This window comes from Pleurodeles waltl, chromosome 4_2, assembly GCF_031143425.1.
Source record: "Pleurodeles waltl isolate 20211129_DDA chromosome 4_2, aPleWal1.hap1.20221129, whole genome shotgun sequence".
NCBI lineage: Eukaryota > Metazoa > Chordata > Amphibia > Caudata > Salamandridae > Pleurodeles > Pleurodeles waltl.
The window spans coordinates 1,033,117,371-1,033,134,885 of record NC_090443.1 but is presented as its reverse complement, the minus strand read 5'-3'; the positions used below and the strand labels follow the sequence as shown (position 1 = coordinate 1,033,134,885).

General features: G+C 48.3%; 1 protein-coding gene across 1 annotated transcript in view; it reads left to right on the top strand.

Annotated features, from left to right (window-relative positions):
- Positions 1–17,515, top strand: part of ANKRD13D (ankyrin repeat domain 13D) — a 344,260-nt gene that overhangs the window by 223,194 nt on the left and 103,551 nt on the right. The window contains exons 9-10 of the mRNA XM_069232941.1: positions 11,947–12,008; positions 12,527–12,657. Coding sequence (XP_069089042.1) covers positions 11,947–12,008; positions 12,527–12,657 — 193 coding nt within the window. The remainder of the gene's footprint in view (positions 1–11,946; positions 12,009–12,526; positions 12,658–17,515) is intronic.

Below are 17,515 nucleotides of genomic sequence, written 5' to 3'. Positions count from 1 at the left end.
CCCTCTTTGTGCCTCCTCCCAAGGGGAGGGGGTCACAATCCTAACCCTATTGGGGGAATCCTCCATCTGCAAGATGGAGGATTTCTAAAAGTTAGAGTCACCTCAGCTCAGGACACCTTAGGGGCTGTCCTGACTGGCCAGTGACTCCTCCTTGTTTTTCTCATTATTTTCTCCGGCCTTGCCGCCAAAAGTGGGGCCTGGCCGGAGGGGGCGGGCAACTCCACTAGCTGGAGTGTCCTGCTGGGTTGGCACAAAGGAGGTGAGCCTTTGAGGCTCACCGCCAGGTGTGACAATTCCTGCCTGGGAGAGGTGTTAGCATCTCCACCCAGTGCAGGCTTTGTTACTGGCCTCAGAGTGACAAAGGCCCTCTCCCCATGGGGCCAGCAACATGTCTCGGTTTGTGGCAGGCTGCTAAAACTAGTCAGCCTACACAGATAGTCGGTTAAGTTTCAGGGGGCACCTCTAAGGTGCCCTCTGTGGTGTATTTTACAATAAAATGTACACTGGCATCAGTGTGCATTTATTGTGCTGAGAAGTTTGATACCAAACTTCCCTGTTTTCAGTGTAGCCATTATGGTGCTGTGGAGTTCGTGTTTGACAAACTCCCAGACCATATACTCTTATGGCTACCCTGCACTTACAATGTCTAAGGTTTTGTTTAGACACTGTAGGGGTACCATGCTCATGCACTGGTACCCTCACCTATGGTATAGTGCACCCTGCCTTAGGGCTGTAAGGCCTGCTAGAGGGGTGTCTTACCTATACTGCATAGGCAGTGAGAGGCTGGCATGGCACCCTGAGGGGAGTGCCATGTCGACTTACTCGTTTTGTCCTCACTAGCACACACAAGCTGGCAAGCAGTGTGTCTGTGCTGAGTGAGAGGTCTCCAGGGTGGCATAAGACATGCTGCAGCCCTTAGAGACCTTCCTTGGCATCAGGGCCCTTGGTACTAGAAGTACCAGTTACAAGGGACTTATCTGGCTGCCAGGGTCTGCCAATTGTGGATACAAAAGTACAGGTTAGGGAAAGAACACTGGTGCTGGGGCCTGGTTATCAGGCCTCAGCACACTTTCAATTGTAAACATAGCATCAGCAAAGGCAAAAAGTCAGGGGGCAACCATGCCAAGGAGGCATTTCCTTACACAACCCCCCCCCCAAACGAAAGAGGATGAGACTAACCTTTCCCAAGAGAGTCTTCATTTTCTAAGTGGAAGAACCTGGAAAGGCCATCTGCATTGGCATGGGCAGTCCCAGGTCTGTGTTCCACTATAAAGTCCATTCCCTGTAGGGAGATGGACCACCTCAACAGTTTAGGATTTTCACCTTTCATTTGCATCAGCCATTTGAGAGGTCTGTGGTCAGTTTGAACTAGGAAGTGAGTCCCAAAGAGGTATGGTCTCAGCTTCTTCAGGGACCAAACCACAGCAAAGGCCTCCCTCTCAATGGCACTCCAACGCTGCTCCCTGGGGAGTAACCTCCTGCTAATGAAAGCAACAGGCTGGTCAAGGCCATCATCATTTGTTTGGGACAAAACTGCCCCTATCCCATGTTCAGAGGCATCAGTCTGCACAATGAACTGCTTAGAATAATCTGGAGCTTTTAGAACTGGTGCTGAGCACATTGCTTGTTTCAGGGTGTCAAAGGCCTGTTGGCATTCCACAGTCCAGTTCACTTTCTTGGGCATTTTCTTGGAGGTGAGTTCAGTGAGGGCTGTCACAATGGATCCATATCCCTTCACAAACCTCCTGTAATACCCAGTCAAGCCAAGGAATGCCCTGACTTGAGTCTGGGTTTTTGGAGCTACCCAGTCCAGAATAGTCTGGATCTTGGGTTGGAGTGGCTGAACTTGGCCTCCACCTACAAGGTGGCCCAAGTAAACCACAGTTCCCTGCCCTATCTGGCATTTGGATGCCTTGATAGAGAGGCCTGCAGATTGCAGAGCCTTCAAAACCTTCTTCAGGTGGACCAGGTGATCCTGCCAGGTGGAGCTAAAGACAGCAATATCATCAAGATAAGCTGTGCTAAAGGACTCCAAGCCAGCAAGGACTTGATTCACCAACCTTTGGAAGGTGGCAGGGGCATTCTTTAAACCAAAGGGCATAACAGTAAACTGATAATGCCCATCAGGTGTGGAGAATGCTGTTTTCTCTTTGGCTCCAGGTGCCATTTTTATTTGCCAGTACCCTGCTGTCAAGTCAAAGTTACTTAAGAATTTGGCAGCACCTAATTTGTCTATGAGCTCATCAGCTCTTGGAATTGGATGAGCATCTGTCTTGGTGACAGAATTGAGCCCTCTGTAGTCCACACAAAACCTCATCTCTTTCTTTCCATCTTTGGTGTGAGGTTTGGGGACTAAGACCACTGGGCTAGCCCAGGGGCTGTCAGAGCGCTCAATTACTCCCAATTCCAGCATCTTGTGGACTTCCACCTTGATGCTTTCCTTAACATGGTCAGATTGTCTAAAGATTTTGTTCTTGACAGGCATGCTGTCTCCTGTGTCCACATCATGGGTACACAGGTGTGTCTGACCAGGGGTTAAGGAGAAGAGTTCAGGAAACTGTTGTAGGACTCTCCTACAATCAGCTTGCTGTTGGCCAGAGAGGGTGTCTGAGTAGATCACTCCATCTACTGTCCCATCTTTTGGGTCTGATGACAGAAGATCAGGGAGAGGTTCACTCTCTGCCTCCTGATCCTCATCTGTTACCATCAACAGATTGACATCAGCCCTGTCGTGGAAGAGCTTAAGGCGGTTTACATGGATCACCCTCTTGGGGCTCCTGCTTGTGCCCAGGTCCACCAAGTAGGTGACCTGACTCTTCCTCTCTAGTACTGGGTAAGGGCCACTCCATTTGTCCTGGAGTGCCCTGGGAGCCACAGGCTCCAGAACCCAGACTTTCTGCCCTGGTTGGAACTCAACCAGTGCAGCCTTTTGGTCATACCAAAACTTCTGGAGCTGTTGGCTGGCCTCAAGGTTTTTGGTTGCCTTTTCCATGTACTCTGCCATTCTAGAGCGAAGGCCAAGTACATAGTCCACTATGTCCTGTTTAGGCTCATGGAGAGGTCTCTCCCAGCCTTCTTTAACAAGGGCAAGTGGTCCCCTTACAGGATGACCAAACAGAAGTTCAAAGGGTGAGAATCCTACTCCCTTCTGTGGTACCTCTCTGTAAGCGAAAAGCAGACATGGCAAGAGGACATCCCATCTCCTTTTGAGCTTTTCTGGGAGCCCCATGATCATGCCTTTTAATGTCTTGTTGAATCTCTCAACCAAGCCATTAGTTTGTGGATGGTATGGTGTAGTGAATTTATAAGTCACTCCACACTCATTCCACATGTGCTTTAGGTAGGCTGACATGAAGTTGGTACCTCTGTCAGACACCACCTCCTTAGGGAAACCCACTCTGGTAAAGATACCAATGAGGGCCTTGGCTACTGCAGGGGCAGTAGTCGACCTAAGGGGAATAGCTTCAGGATACCTGGTAGCATGATCCACTACTACCAGGATATACATATTTCCTGAGGCTGTGGGAGGTTCCAGTGGACCAACTATGTCCACACCCACTCTTTCAAAGGGAACCCCCACCACTGGAAGTGGAATGAGGGGGGCCTTTGGATGCCCACCTGTCTTACCACTGGCTTGACAGGTGGGGCAGGAGAGGCAAAACTCCTTAACCATGTTGGACATATTGGGCCAGTAGAAGTGGTTGACTAACCTCTCCCACGTCTTGGTTTGTCCCAAATGTCCAGCAAGGGGAATGTCATGGGCCAATGTTAGGATGAACTCTCTGAACAGCTGAGGCACTACCACTCTCCTAGTGGCACCAGGTTTGGGGTCTCTGGCCTCAGTGTACAGGAGTCCATCTTCCCAATAGACCCTATGCGTTCCATTTTTCTTGCCTTTGGACTCTTCAGCAGCTTGCTGCCTAAGGCCTTCAAGAGAGGGACAGGTTTCTTGTCCCTTACACAGCTCCTCCCTTGAGGGTCCCCCTGGGCCTAAGAGCTCAACCTGATAAGGTTCAAGCTCCAAAGGCTCAGTTCCCTCAGAGGGCAGAACTTCTTCCTGAGAAGAGAGGTTCCCTTTCTTTTGCTGTGTTGCAGTTGGTTTCCCAACTGACTTTCCTGTTCTCTTGGTAGGCTGGGCCATTCTTCCAGACTCCAGCTCTACTTGTTCACCCTGTGCCTTGCATTGTGCTCTTGTTTTCACACACACCAGTTCAGGGATACCCAGCATGGCTGCATGGGTTTTTAGTTCTACCTCAGCCCATGCTGAGGACTCCAGGTCATTTCCAAGCAGACAGTCCACTGGGATATTTGAGGAGACCACCACCTGTTTCAGGCCATTGACCCCTCCCCATTCTAAAGTAACCATTGCCATGGGATGTACTTTTTTCTGATTGTCAGCGTTGGTGACTGTGTAAGTTTTTCCAGTCAGGTATTGGCCAGGGGAAACCAGTTTCTCTGTCACCATGGTGACACTGGCACCTGTATCCCTCAGGCCCTCTATTCTAGTCCCATTAATTAAGAGTTGCTGTCTGTATTTTTGCATGTTAGGCGGCCAGACAGCTAGTGTGGCTAAATCCACCCCACCCTCAGAAACTAGAGTAGCTTCAGTGTGGACCCTGATTTGCTCTGGGCACACTGTTGATCCCACTTGGAGACTAGCCATACCAGTGTTACCTGGATGGGAGTTTGGAGTGGAACCTTTCTTGGGACAGGCCTTGTCTCCAGTTTGGTGTCCATGCTGTTTACAGCTATGACACCAGGCCTTTTTGGGATCAAAGTTTTTACCCTTGTACCCATTGTTTTGTGAAGAGGCTCTGGGCCCACCCTCCTGTGCAGGTTTTTGGGGGCCTGTAGAAGACTCTTTACTATTTTTAGTTTTGGTTGTCTCATCACCCTTCCCCTGGGGAGTCTTTGTGACCCCTTTCTTTTGGTCACCCCCTGTTGAAGTCTTGGACACCCTTGTCTTGACCCAATGGTCCGCCTTCTTTCCCAATTCTTGGGGAGAAATTGGTCCTAGGTCTACCAGATGCTGATGCAGTTTATCATTGAAACAATTACTTAATAGGTGTTCTTTCACAAATAAATTGTACAGCCCATCATAATTACTTACACCACTGCCTTGAATCCAACCATCTAGTGTTTTCACTGAGTAGTCTACAAAGTCAACCCAGGTCTGGCTCGAGGATTTTTGAGCCCCCCTGAATCTAATCCTATACTCCTCAGTGGAGAATCCAAAGCCCTCAATCAGGGTACCCTTCATGAGGTCATAAGATTCTGCATCTTGTCCAGAGAGTGTGAGGAGTCTATCCCTACACTTTCCTGTGAACATTTCCCAAAGGAGAGCACCCCAGTGAGATCTGTTCACTTTTCTGGTTACACAAGCCCTCTCGAAAGCTGTGAACCATTTGGTGATGTCATCACCATCTTCATATTTAGTTACAATCCCTTTGGGGATTTTCAACATGTCAGGAGAATCTCTGACCCTATTTATGTTGCTGCCACCATTGATGGGTCCTAGGCCCATCTCTTGTCTTTCCCTCTCTATGGCTAGGATCTGTCTTTCCAAAGCCAATCTTTTGGCCATCCTGGCTAACTGGATGTCCTCTTCACTGGGGCTATCCTCAGTGATTTCAGAGGTGTTGGTCTCTCCTGTGAGGGAACCAGCATCTCTGACTATTATTTTTGGAGTCAGGGTTTGAGGGACCCTGTTCTCCCTAGATAGGATTGGTAGGGGGGAATTTTCCTCCAAGTCACTATCCTCTTCCTCTGAGTTGCCACCCTCAGAGGGGTTGGCCTTTTCAAACTCTGCCAAAAGCTCCTGGAGCTGTATTTTGGTAGGTTTGGGGCCCATTGTTATTTTCTTTATTTTACAGAGTGACCTTAGCTCCCTCATCTTAAGATGGAGGTAAGGTGTGGTGTCGAGTTCCACCACAGTCACATCTGTGCTAGACATTTTGCTTCTAAAAGTTGGAATACTTTTTAAGAATCTACAACTGGTTCTAGAATCTAATTCAAACTTTTACAAACTTTTAAACTCTAAAAGAAATGCTAAACAGGATCTAACACAAGGCCCTAGCAGGTCTTTTAAGAATTTAGAAAACTTTTCAAATTGCAAAAATCAATTTCTAATGACAATTTTGGAATTTGTCGTGTGATCAGGTATTGGCTGAGTAGTCCAGCAAATGCAAAGTCTTGTATCCCACCGCTGCCACCAATGTAGGAAGTTGGCTCTGTATGTGCTATTTCAAAGTAAGGAATAGCATGCACAGAGTCCAAGGGTTCCCCTTAGAGGTAAAATAGTGGTAAAAATAGATAATACTAATGCTCTATTTTGTGGTAGTGTGGTCGAGCAATAGGCTTATCCAAGGAGTAGTGTTAAGCATTTGTTGTACATACACATAGACAATAAATGAGGTACACACACTCAGAGACAAATCCAGCCAATAGGTTTTTATATAGAAAAATATCTTTTCTTAGTTTATTTTAAGAACCACAGGTTCAAATTCTACATGTAATATCTCATTAGAAAGGTATTGCAGGTAAGTACTTTAGGAACTTCAAATCATCAAAATTGCATGTATACTTTTCAAGTTATTCACAAATAGCTGTTTTAAAAGTGGACACTTAGTGCAATTTTCACAGTTCCTAGGGGAGGTAAGTATTTGTTAGGTTAACCAGGTAAGTAAGACACTTACAGGGCTTAGTTCTTGGTCCAAGGTAGCCCACCGTTGGGGGTTCAGAGCAACCCCAAAGTCACCACACCAGCAGCTCAGGGCCGGTCAGGTGCAGAGTTCAAAGTGGTGCCCAAAACACATAGGCTAGAATGGAGAGAAGGGGGTGCCCCGGTTCCGGTCCGCTTGCAGGTAAGTACCCGCGTCTTCGGAGGGCAGACCAGGGGGGTTTTGTAGGGCACCGGGGGGGACACAAGTCCACACAGAAATTTCACCCTCAGCAGCGCGGGGGCGGCCGGGTGCAGTGTAGAAACAAGCGTCGGGTTTTCAATGTTAGTCTATGAGAGATCTCGGGATCTCTTCAGCGCTGCAGGCAGGCAAGGGGGGGATTCCTCGGGGAAACCTCCACTTGGGCAAGGGAGAGGGACTCCTGGGGGTCACTCCTCCAGTGAAAGTCCGGTCCTTCAGGTCCTGGGGGCTGCGGGTGCAGGGTCTCTCCCAGGCGTCGGGACTTTAGGTTCAAAGAGTCGCGGTCAGGGGAAGCCTCGGGATTCCCTCTGCAGGCGGCGCTGTGGGGGCTCAGGGGGGACAGGTTTTGGTACTCACAGTATCAGAGTAGTCCTGGGGTCCCTCCTGAGGTGTTGGATCGCCACCAGCCGAGTCGGGGTCGCCGGGTGCAGTGTTGCAAGTCTCACGCTTCTTGCGGGGAGCTTGCAGGGTTCTTTAAAGCTGCTGGAAACAAAGTTGCAGCTTTTCTTGGAGCAGGTCCGCTGTCCTCGGGAGTTTCTTGTCTTTTCGAAGCAGGGGCAGTCCTCAGAGGATGTCGAGGTCGCTGGTCCCTTTGGAAGGCGTCGCTGGAGCAGGATCTTTGGAAGGCAGGAGACAGGCCGGTGAGTTTCTGGAGCCAAGGCAGTTGTCGTCTTCTGGTCTTCCTCTGCAGGGGTTTTCAGCTAGGCAGTCCTTCTTCTTGTAGTTGCAGGAATCTGATTTTCTAGGGTTCAGGGTAGCCCTTAAATACTAAATTTAAGGGCGTGTTTAGGTCTGGGGGGTTAGTAGCCAATGGCTACTAGCCCTGAGGGTGGGTACACCCTCTTTGTGCCTCCTCCCAAGGGGAGGGGGTCACAATCCTAACCCTATTGGGGGAATCCTCCATCTGCAAGATGGAGGATTTCTAAAAGTCAGAGTCACCTCAGCTCAGGACACCTTAGGGGCTGTCCTGACTGGCCAGTGACTCCTCCTTGTTTTTCTCATTATTTTCTCCGGCCTTGCCGCCAAAAGTGGGGCCTGGCCGGAGGGGGCGGGCAACTCCACTAGCTGGAGTGTCCTGCTGGGTTGGCACAAAGGAGGTGAGCCTTTGAGGCTCACCGCCAGGTGTGACAATTCCTGCCTGGGAGAGGTGTTAGCATCTCCACCCAGTGCAGGCTTTGTTACTGGCCTCAGAGTGACAAAGGCCCTCTCCCCATGGGGCCAGCAACATGTCTCGGTTTGTGGCAGGCTGCTAAAACTAGTCAGCCTACACAGATAGTCGGTTAAGTTTCAGGGGGCACCTCTAAGGTGCCCTCTGTGGTGTATTTTACAATAAAATGTACACTGGCATCAGTGTGCATTTATTGTGCTGAGAAGTTTGATACCAAACTTCCCTGTTTTCAGTGTAGCCATTATGGTGCTGTGGAGTTCGTGTTTGACAAACTCCCAGACCATATACTCTTATGGCTACCCTGCACTTACAATGTCTAAGGTTTTGTTTAGACACTGTAGGGGTACCATGCTCATGCACTGGTACCCTCACCTATGGTATAGTGCACCCTGCCTTAGGGCTGTAAGGCCTGCTAGAGGGGTGTCTTACCTATACTGCATAGGCAGTGAGAGGCTGGCATGGCACCCTGAGGGGAGTGCCATGTCGACTTACTCGTTTTGTCCTCACTAGCACACACAAGCTGGCAAGCAGTGTGTCTGTGCTGAGTGAGAGGTCTCCAGGGTGGCATAAGACATGCTGCAGCCCTTAGAGACCTTCCTTGGCATCAGGGCCCTTGGTACTAGAAGTACCAGTTACAAGGGACTTATCTGGCTGCCAGGGTCTGCCAATTGTGGATACAAAAGTACAGGTTAGGGAAAGAACACTGGTGCTGGGGCCTGGTTAGCAGGCCTCAGCACACTTTCAATTGTAAACATAGCATCAGCAAAGGCAAAAAGTCAGGGGGCAACCATGCCAAGGAGGCATTTCCTTACAAAGGGCTACCCTGAACCCTAGAAAATTAGATTCCTGCAACTACAAGAAGAAGGACTGCCTAGCTGAAAACCCCTGCAGAGGAAGACCAGAAGACGACAACTGCCTTGGCTCCAGAAACTCACTGGCCTGTCTCCTGCCTTCCAAAGATCCTGCTCCAGCGACGCCTTCCAAAGGGACCAGCGACCTCGACATCCTCTGAGGACTGCCCCTGCTTCGAAAAGACAAGAAACTCCCGAGGACAGCGGACCTGCTCCAAGAAAGGCTGCAACTTTGTTTCCAGCAGCTTTAAAGATCCCTGCAAGCTCCCCGCAAGAAGCGTGAGACTTGCAACACTGCACCCGGCGACCCCGACTCGGCTGGTGGCGATCCAACACCTCAGGAGGGACCCCAGGACTACTCTAAGACTGTGAGTACAAAAACCTGTCCCCCCTGAGCCCCCACAGCGCCGCCTGCAGAGGGAATCCCAAGGCTTCCCCTGACCACGACTCTTTGAATCCAAAGTCCCGACACCTGGGAGAGACCCTGCACCCGCAGCCCCCAGGACCTGAAGGACCGGACTTTCACTGGAGGAGTGACCCCCAGGAGTCCCTCTCCCTCGATCAAGTGGAGGTTTCCCCGAGGAACCCCCCCCTTGCCTGCCTGCAGCGCTGAAGAGATCCCGAGATCTCTCATAGACTAACACTGCGAACCCGACGCTTGTTTCTACACTGCACCCGGCCGCCCCCGCGCCGCTGAGGGTGAAATTTCTGTGTGGGCTTGTGTCCCCCCCGGTGCCCTACAAAACCCCCCTGGTCTGCCCTCCGAAGACGCGGGTACTTACCTGCAAGCAGACCGGAACCGGGGCACCCCCTTCTCTCCATTCTAGCCTATGTGTTTTGGGCACCACTTTGAACTCTGCACCTGACCGGCCCTGAGCTGCTGGTGTGGTGACTTTGGGGTTGTTCTGAACCCCCAACGGTGGGCTACCTTGGACCAAGAACTAAGCCCTGTAAGTGTCTTACTTACCTGGTTAACCTAACAAATACTTACCTCCCCTAGGAACTGTGAAAATTGCACTGTGTCCACTTTTAAAACAGCTATTTGTGAATAACTTGAAAAGTATACATGCAATTTTGATGATTTGAAGTTCCTAAAGTACTTACCTGCAATACCTTTCGAATGAGATATTACATGTAGAATTTGAACCTGTGGTTCTTAAAATAAACTAAGAAAAGATATTTTTCTATACAAAAACCTATTGGCTGGATTTGTCTCTGAGTGTGTGTACCTCATTTATTGTCTATGTGTATGTACAACAAATGCTTAACACTACTCCTTGGATAAGCCTACTGCTCGACCACACTACCACAAAATAGAGCATTAGTATTATCTATTTTTACCACTATTTTACCTCTAAGGGGAACCCTTGGACTCTGTGCATGCTATTCCTTACTTTGAAATAGCACATACAGAGCCAACTTCCTACACCATCAATGCCTTTCATTCTTTCCAGCATACACAAATGTGTTGACCCGACAGAAGAACCATGAATGTGGCCCTGCAACCCATGTAGACTCTCTTGAGGTCCCATGAACTGTCAGAGCCTCATGCATGGCACACTGAGTCATCCACCAGGCTGTGGTGAACAATAAAGCTCATTAAGTTCACCCTCACGATCCAGTCTTGCAATTTCAAAGATGCTGATTGAGTTCAAGGACCTATTCCAAGGAATTGACTGAGAAACAGCTTCACTTAGTTCAGTGAAAGAGTTGGAACCAAGCTGCCTTAGTATTCTCAGCAATGCTTTTCTTGAGTGAGAGGTCAGTGTCAGTGTCTAGGGTAAATCCCGGAGAATTTGTGTGATCTTTCAGAAGTGGGTTTACATTGGAGAGCCAAGCTTGAATCTAGGGTAGTTAGCACTGTTGGCAAACAGGAGAAATTCAGTCTTTGTGGGGTTCAGCTTCAGTTAGTTGACGTCCAAGATTACATCAGTTTGAGCCAGGATCCAACTCTGTATACTAATTGAGGACATTTTTAAATAGAGTTTGGTATCATCTGTGTATTGATCGATCTTGATGCTGTGATCTGCAAGAACGCCTCTGATGGGTCCCCTTCAGAGGTGAGAGATGATGAGAGCGTGGACGGAGCCCTGGGCTCCTTTGCAGGAGACATGGGTTGTCCATGATCTAGTGCCACCTGTTTTGTACAAGTAGGCTCTGGTTGATGACATAGGTTGTGAACCATTACAAAAGAGGGCCTGAAAAACCCATGCCTGATTTCAGGTTGTTGATTGGAGCTGAATTGTTGACGAGGACCAGCAGCACTATGAGGTGGAAGTTGTTGAGCGGGAGGCAGCGTCCACTACTTGGGAGCGTGGCTGTCGCCGTGCTGCAGCATTTTCTCATTTGTAGAACTATACCTCCAGCTCCTATGTTGTCTCTTCGCTATCACTTGTCGCCCTTGTCCACTTCTTGTTTTTGTTTCTCTTTTGCCTCCATTTCACAGTTCTACCTTTGTACGTCCTTCTGGTCTTTTTAACATTCCCTTTTTCTTCAATTTCTCATGCCTTCTTATAACCCTCCTCTTTGCTTTTTACTCTAAACCCTGTTTATCCTGATAAGACCTCTAGTTCCTGCTTATCCTGCCCTTTTTTCGTTTCTCTCCATATCTCATGCTACTTCCTTTCCTTGTTTTACCTGCTTCGATCTCTTCTGCACCCAATCTTTTCTGTTTTTTTTTCTCTCTTCTGTTTCTCCAGCTTCCTACTTTTCTCTGTTTCTTCTGCTGCCTTATGTTTTGCTTTATCCACCATCTATCTATCCTCAAGTTTTTGCTCCCTTGTCTCCTTGATTTTCTCCAGCTTTCTGCTCGCTAAGTTTGTTTGCTCCATCCTCCTCTTACTGCTCCACTTGCATTACTTTGGTTTCTCCTGCTACTCTTCTGTTTCTCATGCACCCTCTTCTCGGTTTTCCTTCTCCTACTTCTCCTGGTTCAATTTTTTTCTGCTGTACTCCATTCCCCTGCTTCCTTTCCTTTCTCCCTAATAGTGTATTTTCCCATTTACAGGATCTAAGACACCATTCCAGTCCTTCTTAGGAATCGCCCAGCAGCACTCTGTACAGAACGGGGTGAGTATAGCCTACACCTGACTGTCTGCCCCCATCCAGACCTCCTCCTGTACCAGACTGTAGTTGTTTTTGATCGGTGTCCTTGTGTATCAGTTATCTCTTTCTGTTTCTTACACAACTGCTCTCTTAATCTGCCCCCGTCCATCACTTTCCTTCACTTACTCATTGCCAAAGTCTGGCCCTGCAGCCTCAATGTCTCCGTGTTTCCCACTCTCTCCCCGTGCTTTACATCTGCTGCCCTGTTTGTCCTTCTCAGTGCCTGTCTATTCTCATGTCTCCCTTTGTCTCCATAGTCCTCTTGTTCTATTCATCCGTCCCACTACCTATCTTCCCTCACTCTCCACCTCCCATGTTTGGTCACTCTTTTTTTTTGTTCTCCTCTCCATCTCTCTCCACAATAGTTCATTCTTCTTTTTTCATCTTCTCCCTTACCCCTTCCACGACTACCCTTTCTGTTCCTTTCCAGCCTTGCCCTTTCCCCTATCTTACGCTCTCCCCCCTTACTCCTGCCCCCGCAGGCCTCTCTTCCTCAGCCTGCCACTCCTACGAACCCCACGGCCATCACCCCGGAAGAGTACTTTGATGAGAACTTTGACCTGGAGACCCGGAACATCGGCCGTCCTATTGAAATGTCCACCAAGGTTCAGAGGTGAGGAGCCACAGTCGGTCTTTTGAGTCTCATCCTGGGAGATTAGTGACGTTATGGTGCTGTGCTGTAATTCTTCTCATTTACATGTGGTCTAGTGTGATCCCAAGTCTATTCTCAAATTATTATCTATGGATGTAGAGGAATGACGGTCTGCACTTTGAATCTATACCAGTCTCATCTTTCCTATTCTTGGAGGTGGGGAGCTGCAGGACTGAATTCTGTGTCTTCCTTGTCTTGAATGTATGAGGTGCAAACATCTGCCTCGAACTTCACCCTCACAGCTGAGCAGCCTCAGCGGTGGGCTATGGATTTTACTCTTTCAGAGAGGTACTATGTGCAAACGTCTGTACTATGACTTTCCCACTCCCTGTGAAACATGCCCAAGGTAAGGCAAGAAATCTCCCATACTTTGAGAAGCGAGAGACAGCAATATGTTTGTATTTGTCTTGCTTATTCTCAGAGATGAAAGAAACCCCAGTGTTCCTATGGATGTCCCCACCCTCAGATAGGAAAGGAGCCCCAGGCTTGTGTTTTGGATCTTCCCTATTTTAATAAGAGAACCTGTCAAGAGGCTAGAATCAACGCTGTGAAACGACTCCAGTCTTGGTTTTCATATTCTGTGATAAGAACTCAAATACCAGGTAGGCAATCCTGGCACAGAAAACTAGGTAGGACTGAGAGTCCATTAAATGCTGAAACGTCAAATTTTTAACTATTTATGTGCAGCAGTGTGGATGGTTTCATTGCAAAGAGCAAAGTGCAGCCATTTTCACAGTTTAGCAGTGAGCTGGTGTAGGAAACTGGACTTCTTTGCAGATGTACCACCACTCTTTGGTCCCTTTAGAAGTACTAGATGCTGGTTATTGACTGTGACAGTGCACTGAGGCCTACTGACTAGACCTTGGTGCCAATGCTCTTTCATTTAAAACAAGTCATGTCTGATTGTTTTACAGTTGGCACAGGACTTGAGCACTCCTGTAGGTACCTAGTAAATGGTACCCCTAGATACCTGCGGCATGGGTACCAAAGGGGTTCCATAAGGGCTGCAGCATATCTTATGCCACCGTAAAGGACCCAAACACAAATTGTATACAGCCTGCCATCACAGACCGTGTGTCGGGGTGCAAGCCATGAGTGAAAACACAACATGGCTAGTCCTCTAATGTGCTGGCTGACTGTTATCGACCCGCCTGCCACCACAGTTTTCTGACCCACTAGAGGTGAGAGTCCCTGCTCTCAACAGTCCGACAGAATGCCTGATCTGGCAGAAGGTGTTATCACCTCCTCCAGCAGGATATCTAGGAACTCTGCATACCAAGGCCAGGGGCTTCAAAGTCCCTGCTGCCTTTGATATGCAGCCCTGGCTTCCCCCAGACATGGGAGCGGCAACCCCCTGCCCTGAGGCCTATTTGGTACCAGGACAGGTGGGAAATAAGAAATGTAAGGAGGCGTGGTACACTGTTGGGTGAACACGAAAAGGAGAATTCCACCATCTTGTGTGCAGTGAAATTAAGAACTCTGGACAGGTTGATTCCCGCTCTTGACCAGAAGTCGTCATCTAGAGGGGTATAGTGATTCCAAGGGTAAGTAGCCTATTGGTTTCTCCCCTTCACTCCCCTAAATTGAATATTTAGGTGCCCCCCCCTGACACCAGCAAATCAGATTTGCTTACTGGGAACCAAGGAAGAAAGAAGGACCGAAGAGAGCGAAAACTGAAGCCCTGCACCAAAGAATGGTGCAAAACACTCCAAAGTCCAGTACTCTGTCCCGTTGGCCACTGCGTTCTCCGAGGCAACAACAAGCCAGGAGAAGATCGTTTGGAGCACAAAAGGTCAGCCCTGTCACTTCACTGAAGTCGGACGCAGACCCATCCCGGAGTATCCTTGCACCTATACCTGGGGTACTCTACCCCTTGCAGCAACCAAAGCTTGTTGGTGGTCCAGTCCAAACTCCAGCAGCACCACGGCAGACCTCCCGTCGAGGGACGTCAGGATCCACAAGGTCAGCACCAAGAGTAGCCCCACTACCCTGTTTCCCCTTTTCACCTGGTCACTAAGACACAAAGTGAGTCTCTGTTCACTGCGAACCAACCGCCTCAAAACACCCCTGCACCTGAGCCCCACAGCCCAAGTCTGAGGGATATGACAGTGCCAACAGGGTCCTGAGAACATCAAAAGCTAAGCCCACCCTTTGGTTTAGCCACACTTGTCCCCCAGTCGCTGCCTGCTGCCTCTTTCTGCAGGGTCCATGAATAGCAAGATTCTTCAGCAGCCTGCCCATGTCCGACAAAGCCACACTGCATATGAGCCCCCCCCCCCAGCCTCAGTTTGAGTGGACCGAGAGTGTCTACCAAGACCCTCAAGTCCTGCGCTCACCTTTGGCTTCAACCGGAGTGGCCCCCCCAGTCCCCACTTGCATTCTCTTCGCTACAGGGCCGTTTCCCATTTAAGTGAACGAGGCACCCTGTGCTGAAACGCACCTCTGCACCCAGATGCCCCAGTGCCTCCCGAGATAACCTGTTAGTGCTGCTTTGGACCTTGCCCTGTACTCACCTTAAGTCCAGGCGAAGAGTCCTATATGTCATTGCTAAGTGACCTTATGCAGTATATGTTTATTTCCCATAGGATAACATTACTGCTTGAAGCCACAGTATGTGTATTTTATTGTGACTTAAAAACTGATAACTCGAAAAGTACTTGCCCGATTACAATCATCTTGGTGTCTAAATTCACATAAAAATTTGTGTAATTTTTATAAATTGGTGTCTGGTTTCTTTACAAGGGTGTGCATCGCTTACTGACTCTGTGTGTGTAATAAATGCTTAACACTACCGTCTAATAAGCCTTACTGCTTGCCCATGCTACCACAAAAGAGAGCTTTTGGGATTATTATTTTAAACCAGTAAAGGTCGCCTGGACTATCTGCATAGTGTCCCCTTACATTGGTGCACTACATACGTAGCCAGCTTCCAGCGGCTGGGTGATGGTTTGAATGCCCATTTGGGTTTTCTTCTCCTTTGCTTGTTGACAAGCTGTGAAGAGAGGCCAAGTTCTCCAGCACTGGATCTTTCATATATTCACGTGGTTGAGTCATTCCCGATCGTCACACTAGGAGTCCCTGGTAATTTTAAGTAGCAGTAAAGCATGTTAAAATGGCCTTAGGCGTTTACAACAGTGATTGTTTAAAAGCTCATTTGAACCAATCTGAGCTTCAGCCAGTGAGGTGGAAGTGCTAAGCCCTATCTCTTCCCCGAGAGGCCACCACAGTTCATATCTGCTGCACGTCATGTGTGAAGGAGTTCCCAAGGGGCATTCTGCTCTAACCTTTCATTGACCCCATCTTATTACTTTTCTTCTCCAACCAGGAACTGGAGCAGCCCTTCCTTCAGTTTCCAGGGTACTGCGAGTTGTTTTTAGGGTGCATTTCAGGATAATCTCATCTCGGTTTTCTGGGCCAGGGAGACTGGTCTTCTGTTACCAACTATCATCATGACCAAAGGAGAGAAGTACTCTTTCCAAATCCTACTCTACCTCAGGACAGGAAAAGGTGTCTACCCGGGGTCTCCATACTTTTCTGTAATACGGTCTACTCATAATGAAAATCATCCCGAGCTCGTAATGTCATTAGTGTTGTAATAGTGACTACGTCAGAGGAGATTACTTTATTATCCATAGTATCCAAGATTACTAGTCATGATCGCCACAGAGCATCAGGCTAGGTGGTCGAGTAGTAATGTAAAAAAGGTTTCCAGTTTGGAATGCCTTTACATACATAATACATAATCGCTATAGCTTGAATGCCCCAAGCACCGATGTAATACTGTTAGCAAATGTTTAAGTATATTTTGGCAACTCTCCCACTTTTCTCCAAACATCAGCATACGGATTCTGAAAATACAGACCGTTTTGTCTTGAATGCACACTTTTCAGTTTTGGTCTACGTTAATTAATTCAGCCAAACAAAAGCTTTGAATTCGGTAGACTGGCCTGGACACAGAAGAATTACTTACAAGTAGCTGCAAAGCTACCAGTAGATCAAGAGCTACTTGTTGGAGAAGCCTGGTCTATACTGATGATCTGCATGAGCAATGTTTATCTTGCCTCTCTCCAGTGTACAAGGCTGTATTGTGTGATGTTTGTAAGACTTTTCCATCTAAGACCCCAAAGGCTAGTGAGAGGAGTTGTTGGAAAGTGCCCATTTTGTCATGTTAATCCTCACTATTTTGCCACTGGTACTTAGGTTTTACGACTGAAGGTGCACTGTGTTCCTGCTAACTAGGTCCCCAGTGCCAGTGCTCTTTCCCTAAAACAAGGTAAAAGATCTAATTGTGTACAATTGGCACACACTTTAGTACCTCTGTAAGTCCCTAGTAAATGGTACTCCTGGTACCTAGAGCCTGGATACTTGAGAAGATCCCTAGGGGCTGCAGTATATATTGTGCCACCCTAAGGGTCCCCCCTACAAATTGCATACAGCCTCCCATTGCAGACTGCGTGTCATGGTGCAAGCCATGAGTGAAAACATGACATGGCACACTTGTGTGCCATGCTCAAGTCATTGAATCTAATATATGTAAGTCACCCCTAGAGCAGGCTTTGGAGCCCTAAGGCAGGTGCGTTATATTTGATGTGAGGACATATCTGCATGAGCAGGCATGCCCCTGTAATATTTAGTTGGGTTACTTGATGTTACAAGTGCGCAGGGAGGCCATCTTAAGGTATGTACTGCACACTCGTTATTACGAGTTCTCCAGCTACATAATGGCTTCATTGAAACCTATGGTGTTTGGTATCAAACATCTCATCTTAGTAAACCCATACGGGTTTATTGTGACATGCATGCAGAGGACACCTTAGAT